This window comes from Canis lupus, unplaced genomic scaffold (assembly GCF_011100685.1).
Source record: "Canis lupus familiaris isolate Mischka breed German Shepherd unplaced genomic scaffold, alternate assembly UU_Cfam_GSD_1.0 chrUn_S743H906, whole genome shotgun sequence".
Classification (NCBI taxonomy): domain Eukaryota; kingdom Metazoa; phylum Chordata; class Mammalia; order Carnivora; family Canidae; genus Canis; species Canis lupus.
The window spans coordinates 1,191-15,389 of record NW_023331695.1 but is presented as its reverse complement, the minus strand read 5'-3'; the positions used below and the strand labels follow the sequence as shown (position 1 = coordinate 15,389).

The 14,199-nt window shown below is 43.7% G+C and overlaps 1 protein-coding gene and 1 pseudogene across 1 annotated transcript; both read right to left on the bottom strand.

The window, feature by feature from the left end:
• Positions 1-5,464: 5,464 nt before the first annotated feature.
• LOC119879405 (protein cornichon homolog 1-like) lies at positions 5,465-6,031 on the bottom strand. The gene has a single exon (XM_038589692.1). It carries the CDS (start codon positions 6,008-6,010, stop codon positions 5,678-5,680), a length of 333 nt encoding a protein of 110 aa, XP_038445620.1. The 5' UTR covers positions 6,011-6,031; the 3' UTR covers positions 5,465-5,677.
• Positions 6,032-8,357: 2,326 nt separating this feature from the next.
• Positions 8,358-12,277, bottom strand: LOC119879404 (annotated as a pseudogene).
• Between the last annotated feature and the right edge of the window lie 1,922 nt (positions 12,278-14,199).

The window sequence follows — 14,199 nt, the reverse complement described above, 5'->3', positions numbered from 1 at the left end:
CCCATTCTAGCTGAAAATTGTTTTACACATTTTATTTTTATTCAACAAAAACATATCGTCCTAGCTCTGTGCCAGGTACTATGTATAAATGCTTTGTAAATGTTAACTCATAGCAACTTTATGAACTAGATGACTTAATTGGTTCAAATTTTCCAACATGATAGACATTGCAATAGCTTCAACTGTTTACCAGAGTAGATGAGAAAGAAAAGGTTTTTGGTTTATTTTCCTTGGTGGTAACTTAGAATCTTAATTTTTACACTGAAACAAAATGAAACAAATGAGTTTATATTATGGGGAAAATATAAAAGTCTAAAAAAATTTTAGGACAAGACATAAGTCTTCAAAAATACTTCTAACTTTGGGCAGGCTGCTTTGGCCTAAGTTCTCAGGATCTGAGTTCTATATTTTTCTTCCCCAGAAATATTTTGGGAGCAGCAGGTTAAGATTTGGTGTTTACTCTAAGGAGACACTGTGTAATAATAAATCTTAAGGAATCAGAATTATAAAGCTATAATAAAGGAGAAAGCTTCAGGCTGATATTTTGGGATAGTGGTGATATGTGGCCCCTTGGAATCATAATCCATAAGTGGCTGGGGACTTGGGGAACTATAAACACCTAGGGAGCTTGGCAAGGAGCCTGAATGGGGAGCTGGGAGGAAGGGGGCGGTGTATGGGAAATGGATGAAGTTAGAAGCAGTATCTAGTTCTCTTTTAGAACACTCAGGAGAATTGTATTACATGTTCTCCAAAGTTGTACAGCTTATTTCTGCAAAGCTGCCTGTAAATATACATCCTATATTCCCACTGGCTTGCATTTTAATCATAATGCTTTATCCTTATGATTGCACTTCAGTGGATAGTGATTTCTAATATTGGAAATCTCAAATGCTCAAAATGTAGTGATATAAACATCGTATATCCACGCAATAGAGCATTATTGGCCATAGAAAATAAATGAAATTCTCATACGTGCTATAACATGAATAAACCTAGAAAAATGTTATACTAAGTAAAGAAGCTAGACACAAAAGGCCACATATTGTATTATTCAATTCATATGAAATGTCCAAAATAGGAAAACTATAAAACAGAAAGTAGATCAGTGGTTGTCAGTGATGGGGGGGTGGGGGAGGGAGAAGGAAAAATGGGGAGTGACATACTGGTGGGTATGGGGCTCCTTTTGGAGTGATGAAACATTCTGGAATAAGGGAGTTGAAATGGTTACATAACTTTGTGAATACACAAAAAAGCCACTGGTTTAAGTTGGCGAAATTTATGGCACGTGAATTGGAGCTCAATTTAAAAAATAGCAATCTATGGACAAATAGGCATACAGAAAAGAAAAAGAAGTCTTCCCTTTTATTTTTTTTCTTTTTTTTTTAATTTTTATTTATTTATGATAGTTACAGAGAGAGAGAGAGAGGCAGAGGACACAGGCAGAGGGAGAAGCAGGCTCCATGAACCGGGAGCCCGACGTGGGATTCGATCCCGGGTCTCCAGGATCACGCCCTGGGCCAAAGGCAGGCGCCAAACCGCTGCGCCACCCAGGGATCCCAAGTCTTCCCTTTTAAAGAAAGCTTTGGCAAATGCTTATGTAATATGAACCAACTTCTGTCTTGCCTCTGCTCCTCAATTTTTCTGCTCTGTAGATTTGTTCTTCCCATATTGTCTTAACCTTTTTTTTTTTTTAAGATTTTACTTATTTTATTTATTCATGAGAGACACACACACACACACAGGCAGAGACACAGGCAGAGGGAGAAGTGGGCTCTATGTAGGGAGCCCGACATGGGACTCAATCCCAGGTCTTCAGGATCACGCCCTGGGCTGAAGGTGGGGCTAAACGCTGAGCCACCTGGGCTGCCCCCCATATTGTTTTAAATCAATACTCATGTATGAAGAAGGAGATTTGCCTTAACCTTCAATGGGCTAATTAATCAGTCCCTAAATTCTGGGCAAGAATGAGAAATTTGGGAGTTGAGAACTCACCCTTTTTTGGAGTTCTTTTTGGAGAAAAGTGACACCAGATCCACTATTAATATAAGGAATTGGAGATTGAAGGGAAGATCTTACCTTTCCACAGTAGAAAATATCCTCCCTCTGCACCTTTCCTTCTGCTATCTTCTCCCTGATGGCCTCCCCCACTTCATGCTCATTTTGGTAGATGTAGGCCCCATCAATGTGCCGGTATCCTGTGTCAATGGCAATCTTCACTGATTTTGCACAGGTCCCCTTAGGGGTCTGAAATGGCAAGGGGGTTATGGTGGGGAAGAAGAGAAATGGATCTTTCTTTTCATGATTCTTCATCAGGACACTCAGCACACAGACATTGTTTTTACAACAAAAATGACAAATTCCCAATTACATGTTGTGATCGGAAGATGGTGTCTGGAGGCTAAGGACACTGACCTCACAGGGAACTCCCTTCCCACCCTCAGTGGGGGACTCTATCTTTCCGAAGTCTGCCCTAGCTTTGTGGCCTCAGAAATGTAATTTGATCAGTTTACCAGGGACAAGAGATTTCACGACAGCCAAGTTATAAGAGGGCACAAGTTCATTGAAGAAGTCTCCATTATAAATTAAAGTTTGGGATAAACTGAGATATATCCACAGAAGGGAATATCATTCAGTAATAAAAAGGAGTGAAATACTGATAATAGCAACATGAGTGAATATGAAGACAATTATACTAAGTGAAAGAAGCCAGACGAAAAATAATGATTCCATTTGTGTAAAATACCAGAAAATGAAAACTAATGTATAGTTCAGACGCAAATCAGTGATTATCTGGGGTGGGAGACAAGGGGTGAATCCCTCCATGGGTGGCAGGGAGGAATTATGAAAGAACACAAGGAAACTGGGGATCCCTGGGTGGCTCAGTGGTTTGGCACCTGCCTTTGGCCCAGGGCGTGATCCTGGAGTCCCGGGATCGAGTCCCGCATCGGGCTCCTGGCATGGAATCTGCTTCTCCCTCCTCCTGTGTCTCTGCCTCTCTCTCTCTCTCTCTCTCCTTCTCTCTCTCTCTGTGTCTATCATAAATAAATCTTAAAAAAAAAAAGAACACAAGGAAACTTTTACAGTGCTGGATATGTTTACCATCTTGATTATAGTGATGGCTTCATGGGTGTACATAGGAGTCAAACGCATCAAATTGAATACTTCAAATATGTATAGTTTATTGTATGTCAATTCTTCCTCAATAAAACTGGGAAAGAAGAGTGTTGGGTGGTGTTAGATTTTTCAAATTTAGTATCCAAATCTTTGTTCATTTTATTAACCCGCATGAAGCATAAGAATATTCTCCCCCTGAACATTGACAGAACCTAAAGACCTGACAAACTCTTGACACTGGAAACATAAGTTATCCATTCTTCAGATTGCACATAAATTGCTGTTCTTTAGGTCTGATGACATTTTAAATATACATGAGTATGTCTCATTTTAGTTACATTTTTTCTTAAGGAGAAATGGAAGCCGTGATGGATATTTCCATCAAAGATAAGCATCTAGTCTCGCTGAATAAAATATTCAAATCATCTTTTAGGTTGTGTGTGGAGGAGAGGGTTAATCCTATTTATAGATTTTTAATGACCTCATATTCAGATGGTGATCATTCCAATCTTGTTCACAAGTACTGAGAACTCCTTGTGCTGCTTCTATATCTTCAGTGTTCTGACCAAATTCTTGACAAATCTCAACAGACCTGTGAATTCTGGCCCACAGAAGTCGATTTATTGAGAATGAGTGAGAAAAGAAATCTCTTGCATTTCTAGTGACTGTAGTCCTGGCCTGGAAATAAAAAGCACTGGAAGCATAAATTGTATTTTCTTTCCCTACTTCAGTTGAAAGTCATCACTACTGAGAAGATAAGAGGATATGAAAAATGAAAAAATGGCTACACAGATGGTATTAGGAAATAGGATTCATAGTCGCAAATATCAAATAGCTGGGAAAAGAGACACACTTTCCAGGAATGTCAGAAATATCTCTTTGCTTTATTATTGACAACATGATTAATAGAGCTTGAATAGAAATTGAGGCAACACCCCCTCTCCCCAAACACCCTGGAAAATGAGATGTTATGGATGACAGCAAGCGTGATAACAAAACACACTGGAAGAGGAAACTTGGGGTAGATTCCAAAAATTCAACGGTCAAAAAAAAATACTACTTCCATTATTGGGTATATACATAGTATTAATGAAAAGAATAAAGCTTCATATGAGATGGTAAATACAATCTCAGAAATAGCACTGAGATTTTGTGGCTGGAACTGATAAATGGAAGTACAGAACTCAAAATAGATTTAATACAAGGGGAAGACCCTCTAACAATGCATATTAAAGTATATGCTTATTTTTTCAAAGATCAACCCAAGACAAGAGGCACAGGGGAGAGCATTTAGGATAAAGAAAACAAGAAAGACAAAGGCTAAGTTAGGAGTGCGGTACTGAAGCAATATATGAACGATGCTTTACTTCACGAGGGCACAGAAGCAAGTTATAGTAGTTAGAGTCTTCAATTATTCAGCTACCATTAAAGAGCCTTTTCTAAAAGCTGAATATCTGGTACAGTCTTTGCTTGCTAAAAATATTTTCCTTCAGATGGCAGAAGCAGCAATGAGGTGAATTACTATTTTGGACTTAATTTTAATCAATATGGAAGAACTAGTTGGAAATGTGGATGTGAGAAAAATGCTTCTTTTAATTTTTTTTTTTTAAGTTAATTTCAGAGTTTTATTGTATTGCACTAAGGAACAGCAGGACGGTTATACAATGTTCTCTCTCATTCAATTTTGAAAATCTAAAGTACTTGCAAATTCTTAAGAATACCTTTACCACCAAATTAGAACAGTAAGTATAATAACCAATTTCTTAATAAGTAATGTCTTACAAATTAAAACACATTTAAAATAACTTTAAATGCATTCTTCACAAGTAATTCAGCATATATTTTTTTTATCTTGTTCACTTATGCTTAAGAATTAAAGCAAGTATATTACTCTGATGGAAATATGGGAAATCTCTCATTCATGCAATATACAGGGATAATATTCAAGTTGAAGGGGAAAAATCCCACTCTTCTTATTTTGTAAATGTGTCCATATATAATCACATACATGATAAATAAGGAAACCCATGAAGTTTCCAAGTCAGATATATTTTCAGTCATCAGAAGCACCTGATATCTACAGCTAATTTATAATTAGATGGCATTTCAATAAGCCAAAATGAGCCCTACAAGTTCCTATATATAACAAAAGCTTCCAATGGACTAAGGATAGTCAATAATTAATGCAATCATTCATGGGATTATGGCTGTTCCTTAAGGAGTACAAGTTCAAACCTGTCAACACCAGAGGTAATCATTTTATATTAATTTATACGTAATTCCATTTAAATTCTTTATCCGAGTATAACATATGAAAACAGTCTTTCCACAAGCAAAAAATGTGGAAACATTTAAAAAATAAGGAGTCATTTTTAAAGTAACTGATCAGATTCCATAGTCTACTCTTGGAAACAGGATCTTGCTGGATAGAATCCCTTCATTTGGTGGCTTTTTGCATGCACTTACTGGACCAATTCTTCTGTGTGTTGTTCTAAGAGCTCACCAAAACATAGATCATGCCGTATAGGTAGTAAAAAAATGCTAGAAGATAAAAAGCTAATTTTCACCAGCCTTCTTTCTGACAATACGCTAAAATGTCTGCATTCATGATGGTTGTAGGGTCATAGAGTCCTGGTCCACTCATCACTGGTCTACTCATATACCTCCAAATAGGATACGCCAAGAGGGGCATATTGAGACCCAGTGTAAGCCACTCTGCTGCACAAAGAAACATGACACAGAAGAAAGCACAGATGAGGTACTCGGGAAGTACAAGAGGATTCAGGGTATTACACTGGTCTATAGGATTCTTGTAATCAGTCTTCAGTTCATCAAATGCAATAATGTGCCAGATGGCGAAGAAGATGAGCGCGGCGGTGAGCAGCAGCGCCAGCATGTAGCAGAAGCCGCGAAGGTGACCGCCGTGGCCCGGAGAGGAGCAGGGAGCGGCACCGCTGCCAGGGAGAAAGGCGGCGCAGGGCCCTCTGGTAAAACCATTCACTTCCCCCGGCCGCAGCCACGACCGCTTCGGCGCCCGCCCCCTTTTTAATTCTTAAATGTAGCATAAGAGAACTTGTATGTAGATTCTGACAGATTCTTTAAGAAAATTCACTTTAAGGAAAACTCAGAAAGATCAAATAGAATACTATATTTGGAGACTCAAATAAATGACACGACAGTAGAATCTTAAATGCAAAATTTTGACTCCACGCATTAAGGATGGTATCAGTGAAATAAAGAATTCAGTTTCCTAAAATGGTCAACAGCACCCTTCCTGCACCCAAGAAAGGGGAGAGTTGGGATCCCTGGGTGGCGCAGCGGTTTGGCGCCTGCCTTTGGCCCGGGGCACGATCCTGGAGACCCGGGATCGAATCCCACGTCGGGCTCCCGGTGCATGGAGCCTGCTTCTCCCTCTGTCTCTCTCTCTCTCTCTGTGTGACTATCATAAATAAATAAAAATTAAAAAAGAAAGAAAGAAAGGGGAGAGTCCTATAAGGATGCAGTGCCACCTTCCAGGAGGTAACATATATCCTAGGTCAACATCCATTATATAGTCCTGTGTCTCCATTAAGTAGAATACACAAATCTGAAAATGCAGCAGGAGTGGTTCAGCTCAGCATTATTCCCTTTGACTCACTTAGAAAATGTGTGCTTCTCATCCCTGAATTTGAGGCTCTGTGGATTCTAGGTCCTAGTTCCCAGGGGAACCCAGGGTGCTGATTTCAAGAGTTCAGTATTTGAGGAAAGATGTTGCCATACTGGCAGGGGTAAGTGACCTTCTCACAGGAGGAGATAGGGCTTCTCCGCTGTTACATGATGAGCCAAGGAGGAAAATGTTGGGTACCTAGGGCATCCAATGCTACACCCCTTCCCAATTTTGATAGTTAACTGCTAAGAGCAGCACCATAATCTGAGAAGGATTGGTTGACCAGGAACTCTTACAACTCAGAGATGAGCATCTAGCTTGTAATATTTCATAAGCCACCTAGACCAGAAGAGATGTTGGATAAGGATGCAAGAAACCTAGAATGGGTAGTTCAGGAAGGAGATTAGGTTGTAACTTGAAGACAGCTTTCGTGGCAGGAGCCATTCCCCCCCCCCCGTTTTTTTGCATGGCACAAATAAATAATCTTTAATTTCAATAAATAGCTCCCCATTATGCCAGACAATAGGCTGTGGGAACGATACAGAAGCATCCAACAGGGAAAGACCTATTCTAACTACACTAATTCCTTAGCACGAGAAAAATGACTTTGGGTCACACACAAACACAGAGAGATGCTCAGAGTATGACAAAGGAAGGAGTCATCTTGGATGGGAGTGTGGTGGCATTTTAATCCATGTAGCTGTCCTTTGCAGGTCTTCTGGGTGCCACAATCACCACGAATCGGTCAAATAAGGTTACTTTTGCTCTATCATATTCTGTTTACTTGATATCCGCACATGTTACTGAAGGTGGGGTCTTGACAGACAGGAGGACACTGGGTGAGATTTCACTGGGAGAGGCAGAGAGAAGGGAGGGCGGAGGGCTGAGGTCCCGCAGAGCGCCTTGCTCACCAGGAGGACACACAGGGACACACACGTGTTCACCTGCGAGGGCACACACAGAACGTTCACATACTACCCACAGGGGGTCCTTAGGAGTAGGATAACATGAGGACAAGTTCAGTGAAGCCAGGGAAGTTTCTTACACCGGCATATTTTTGGGTGCCACTTGGTTTCTTCAGAGTCTAATCTATCACGTCTACTAAAGAGAAGACAAAGTACTTACATTTTGGGAGAAAGGTATCAGGTTTGAAGAACCCCAGGGAACAGCAGGCTGTTCAGAAGCCACCCAGTCAGCAGCTGTGCATTCTGGGTGTGGGGGTCGGGCCTCCCGCCACCGGCCAAGCTCTTAGAGAATTTCATCTCAATGGAGGCTGGCACCCTTGGGGAGGCCTGAGGGTTGAAAGTGCATTTGGGGGTAGGGGTATCAACAGGAGCAAGCACTGCCAGTAAGTCTCACAGCAGAGTCCACTCCGCTCGTGACATACAGATGGGGTTTCCAGAAAGTTCTCAGGCTTTGCTCATTGAGGGCAACCATTTTGTGTTCAACAGTCAGCCTCCTCTCAGTTCTGAGAGGATTTGTGTATGTGTGTTTCCGTTGTGGATATAATAGGCACATGACACATTTTTTTTCTGTCTTAATTTTCTTCCTTTTTTTTTTCCCCTCCAACAAATGAAAGCTGCTTTCCCTGCAGCCCTCAGGTCACCTCCAGCGAGGCGGGAGACACGCGGTCACACTCAGCCGGGGACCTCGGGCTGTGCCACTGCTCCACTGCGTGCGGTGAGTGTTGAGCACCCGCTGCCAGTGGTTGGATTCAGAGGGGCCCGAGGAGTACTGGCCGATGACAATTCTTCCAATGAAGTCACTGCTGCTTGGCATGTTGTGGCCAACACTGTACACACTAAGCTGGCATTTTCAAGTTCTTCTTGGGGAACTTTGAAGCTGAAGGATTCATTGTAAAAGGGATCGAGTGTGCCTCTTAAGAAGGATGTCTTCTTTGTTTTCACAAGCTTGAGTCCATGTACCAGCTGGATTGTCACAAAGGGGTCTGAACCTTGGGTCACATCGGTTTGAAGAAGCTGCTTGGCTCGAATGACATCCACATTCAGCGTCCCAGCACTGGGGAGATAATTCAGTGACAGAAGCAGCTCCCCCAGCTCCACTTCATTCTGAGAGCCGGGGACCAGCGCCTTCCACCAATGCCCGCCTTTCATCAGGTCAACCTCGCACAGAGGCACCGACACCTTCCCAATGACACGATGGCGGGAAAACTTCTCAAAATCCACCACGGTTGGCAGCAGGGTCCTCCTCTGAGCTTGGAGGAGGGGGATCTCGAAGGTGTAAGGCTCCTCACAGGCTTCTGGGTCTTGCGTTTGGCCCCCGTCTGCTTAGAGTTGCTCTGGTCTGGCAGGAGACGGATCTGGACACAGGGGTTCCATGGGCCCTGTCCCGTCCCGGCGCCAGCCGTCCTGGGGCACGGGCGGGGCGGGTCCCTGGCCTCCGTCCCCGGCGTCAGGCGGCGGTGGCAGGTGGCACCGGGAGCTGAGCGCAGCACGCCCCGCTGGCCCCCGGCGGGGCCTCCCGGACTGTTAGGCAGCCCGCGTGGTCGCGCTGGAGTGGGGCGCGCAGCTGGGGCCGAGCGCTCTGGAGCAGTGCCTGGGCCGGGTCCGCCTGAGCCCCGCGGCCGGATGGCTCCTTTTTGGCACTGAGAACACCAAACTCCACGGCTTTCATGCCAGGAAGTGGGGAGCCGGGTCGTCTGGACTCGAGACTTGGACCCTCCGGGTCAGGCTGCGCAGCCTGAGATGTGTCTGAGGACGAGCCTCCGCGTGCGATCTGGGGAGTTGGTCCGAGCGGTCAGAGGGGCTTTCCCGGCTGTGTGGACGAGTCCCCGTCCTGGTCACGCTCCGGCGGGCCGTCCTGGAGGTCCGCCACCTCCCCCTCGCGCTCAGCCGCCGGGGCGTGCCCTCCCCGCAGGGGCCGGGGGCGGGAGCCAGGGGGGAGGAAGGAGGAGGCAGCCGGGCGGCCCCAGACCGGAGCGGCGGGCTCAGGAGCGGCGCCCGCCCCTCCGCCGGCCGCGCGGTCCTGGCCCTTCCCGTCCCCCTTCCCCTTCCCCGCGCTCCGGCTCCCGGGTTCGGGCGCTGGAGCCGGGGCGGCGCCGGGGGCTGGCGGCGGGGGGCGGGGGGGCCGGGGCGGGGGGAGCGGGGGCGCCCGGCGGCGGCACCTGCCGAGCAGGAGCTAGTTCCTCTTAACCTACCTCGTTAAAGACCTTTCCAGGGGAGAGACCAAACCACTCTGGGAGCGCTTCTCCCAGGGGTGGACTTCGCATACGAAGCCCGCAGGCTCAGGAGACCTCCGGTAGCCGTAGTGGCGGTGGCGGGTGCCGCAGGGCAGACGCCCTCCTTGGCTTAGCTGCCAGCAGTGTGGGCCGCTGCTTACTCCCGTCTGATTCCCTGCACGCGCGATCCAGGGTAGAACAGGCTGGCTCTCGCACCCCAACCCAGCACAACCCCGTGGCCCCCTCCAGAGCACCCTGTGGGACCAAGGAGCGACCGGATCACAGTGCACTCTTCCCACTGTAGGAACTGCTATTCTCCCTTCTACAGGCCTGAGTCCTGAGAGTGTTCTCCTGAGCCGCCCGCATGCAAGTCTCCTTCTCAGAGGCTGTTCTCCAGAGGACCCAACCCAAGAAGACACTAGGGTAAAGAAGGATTTCTTGAGCTACAGAGAGTACTAATGATACATACATTAAGCGATAAACGGGACTATGAAAATAGACTCTGTTCATCGAGACACCATTAAAAGCGTAAAAAGACAAATAGGAAGGGGTATTTTCGCATAGATGTAACTGACAAAGGTCTCATACTAGATATTTTACAAATCCACTATCAAGAAGAAAAGAGAAATCCAAAAAAGAAAAATGCACAGAAGGCACACTTCGTGAAAGATATCAAAAATGTTTAATAAAAATAGGAAAAACTGGCCAATTTCATCTAGAGTAAAGGAAAGGGAAATTAAACCACAATAAGAGTTTATTCTACACTTATAAAATGACATTAATTAAAAAGACCCAAATGTTGATGAGAATGAGGAGCAGAGCCACCCTCATACATTGTTGGAAGAAGTGCAAATTATACGAATACCTTGGAAATTATTTATATTGACATCATCTCCTAAAATTGAAGATACTGTACTCCACGGGACAGCAGTTCCACTCTTACATGTATATCTTAGCTAAATTCATACATGTGTGCAATAAGACCTGTGTAGGACTCTTTCTAGAAATAGTGTCTGCAAAGCCCCAAACTGGAAGCAATTCAAATGCCCATCAACAGTGAAATGGATACTGACATATTCTTATGATTAAGCAGTCATACAGCAATAAAAATGGCCAAAGACCGTGATTAATTACATGGGTGAGTTTTACAAGATTATATTTAGAAAAAGAAGCAGAAAAAAAGGGGCAACCAGTGTTTCTATTCATGTGAAGTTCAAAAATTGTATAGAAATGTATGTTACAGTTGTGTAACTCTTAGAAAATTCTTACAAAAAAAAGCAAGAAAAGTCATCACCGTAAGACTTAGAAGAGCAATCCCCTCTTGAGGGAGGAAGGCTTTCAGGTTGGGAAGGGCACACACAGAGTTCTGGGGTCTGGTATGTTCTAATTTTGGATCTTATAGCTAAGGAGCGACAAAAAGTATTTGTCCCGCCTTAAGTCCATTGTACTTCAAAATTTTAAATGTTAAAAAAAAAAGGAGGTAGAAAAAATAAGGGAGTAAGTGACTCAGTAAGTTTCAAAGCCTTAGATTTGACTCAATAAGTTTCAAAGCCTTAGATTTGGGCCTAAAACATCATTTTTGGCCTTAGATCTACCATCTGCTCTCCTTAGCCTAGATCCAATTGGTTGCCAAGCTTTGTAGAGCTTCCCTCAATGATGTGTGGTCTTCGGCCAAGTTCCTTCCTTCCTAGGCTCCAGCCAAATTAGTTTCCTCAGAGCTACCAACCACGTTCAAGTCTTTGTTCTTTTTTGCCTGATTTATTATAGAAGCCTTCTCACCTGATCTCTATGTGTTCTGTCTCTTCGCATTTTAATTCATTGTAATTTGGACAGGTTAATATTTTTGAAAAAGAAACCCATTCTTTGCTCCCTGGTATTTTGTTGTTGTTGTTACCTGGCCCAAACTATTTTTTGCAGCTTGATGTGTAGCACTAATTGCCTCTGGAGAGGAATGATATGTGTGTGTGTGTATAAAACAAAATGCAGAGGTCATTTCTTGGTGTTTGATTTTTAAAAGCCAAGGCTTCTGTGGCAGGTGTGTGAGTATGAGGGGATCACAGGTATTGGAAAGAACTCAGGATATACACTGTACTAAAGTAAAAACAAACACCAACTGAATTCTTGACCCTCAGAATATCAGCCCACAGAACATTTTACAAAACCATAAATGAGTTGCCATTACCTAAAAATTCATAATTACTTTATAATGTTTTCTGAAAATTGTTAGAAAGTCAGGCCATGCTGCACCCTTGCTTGTGCATACAACTGACTGTAGTGGAGAAGGTGCTATCCTTGGACTGGTCAGTGGGGTCTCCAGTTTTGCTGATTCTTGCACTCATGCCTGCTATCAGAATGGGAAAGCAGAACAAAACACAGAAATAGACTTACCTCCTCAGGACACTTATTTGTGCTTGCTGTCTGGTTCCTGGTCTCTTTAGGTGGAGGTTATGGAACCACTCCGACTGCTGACAAAGATTCTTTCGTTTTTGCATCAACCGACTTCAGCAAGAATCCTGATAAGTCAGTTTAGGAACAACTCCTTGCCCTCTATGTATGATCCCTCTCCCTGTCTAATCAGGAACCCTCAACTGCCACCATCGCCCAGGCAATGTCATAGCAAGAATCCTGTTAGATTGATTTAGCCAATCAACCAATTTAGCCCTTATCCCTGATGTTTTCTCTCAGCATTTTTCCAGCCACTGACCCCTACCCTGCTCCTTCGCTATAAATTCCCATGCTGTATTTGGAGTGGGAGCTCAACTTCTCTGCTCCCCCACTCCTGCAAAATCCCATTGCAGTGGTTCTTAGACCTATCAACAACACTGCCCTTGAATCAAGTTCTTTTACCGTGCTTTCACAAGTGTCATTGAATTATTCTTTTCCTTTAGCATGTTGTCCCCAGGATATAATAAAAATGCCTGGTATAATGTGAAATAAGGTTCCCTGGGTTGAGAGGAGGAGATTTGATGGGCATTGAAGAAAAGAAGAGGAATATTAAAGGATGGCAAAATCCTGAGGAGTCCTAAGCCTATCCCCCCCATCCCCTTCCAGCTCAGGGGCAGAACAGACTTGATTTTTCAGGCTCCCCTTACTACTCATCAAGGGTTTGGACTTCACCTTTCCTTGCCCCAGATACAAAGCCCTTGGCTCACTCTCCAGACTGTGAAACCTGCTTTCAGCTACCGGAATCTCAACAAGGGCCACCCAGGAAAGAATACAGGATCATTTATGACTCCCAATCTACTTCCCAGACCACCACTCCTTCCCCATAACTTGATGTTTCTTGATCTACCTCATAACTGGATTTGCTCATTGCTACTTTAACATTGAACCAGTGTTCTCTCTCTTAAAGCACTTCAGCTTTTCCTTACATTTTAGTTATATGTGTGTGTGTGTTTTCATCCTCAGTCACTCCACTTAAATCCCTTGTTTCTAAACCATTGTTTCAATCCCTATGCTACCTAGAAAAATGCCCTGCATTTGGTAGGCACACAATAAATATCTGTCAAACTAAATTATTGTCCATTTTCCAAAATATTTACCATTGGTCCTGATTTGTGTCATTTGCACATCTGGTAACATTCTTGAGTTTTTCTTGAAGTTTTTGATAAATAAGGATTAAACCCCATGGGCTGATGTTCATAAAAACAGGATTAATTTCTATCAAAACTGAAAAAAGGAGTAAGACCCAAACCCTCACCTGTTGGGACCTTCCCAGAGGAGCTGTAGGGAGGTTATTATAGATTATTGCATCCCTGTATGAAAACATTCTGAGAAGCTTTCAAAAGGAGAAAGTCACATGGATAATTTGTAGGTGTTACTTTTCATTAGTCATCATGAGGTGGGATAATGCACAGAGTGCTTAGTGATACTAAGTGTTGGTTCCATCTCAAATTCCCTGAGTCCATAGGCATGAAACACTTTTACAAGAAATTTGGGCTCACTTGGTGTCCATCCAAAGATGAATGGATAAAGAAGATGTGGTCTATGTATACAATGGAATATTGCTCAGCCATTAGAAACAACAAATACCCACCATTTGCTTCGACGTGGATGGAACTGGAGGGTATTATGAGGAGTGAAATAAGTCAATGAGAAGGACAAACATTGTATGGTCTCATTCATTTGGGGAATATAAAAAATAGTGAAAGGGAATAAAGGGGAAAAGAGAAAAAATGAGTGGGAAATATCAGGGAGGGAGACAGAACATGAGAGACTCCTAACTCTGGGAAACGAACTGGGGGAGGGGGAGTGGAAGGGG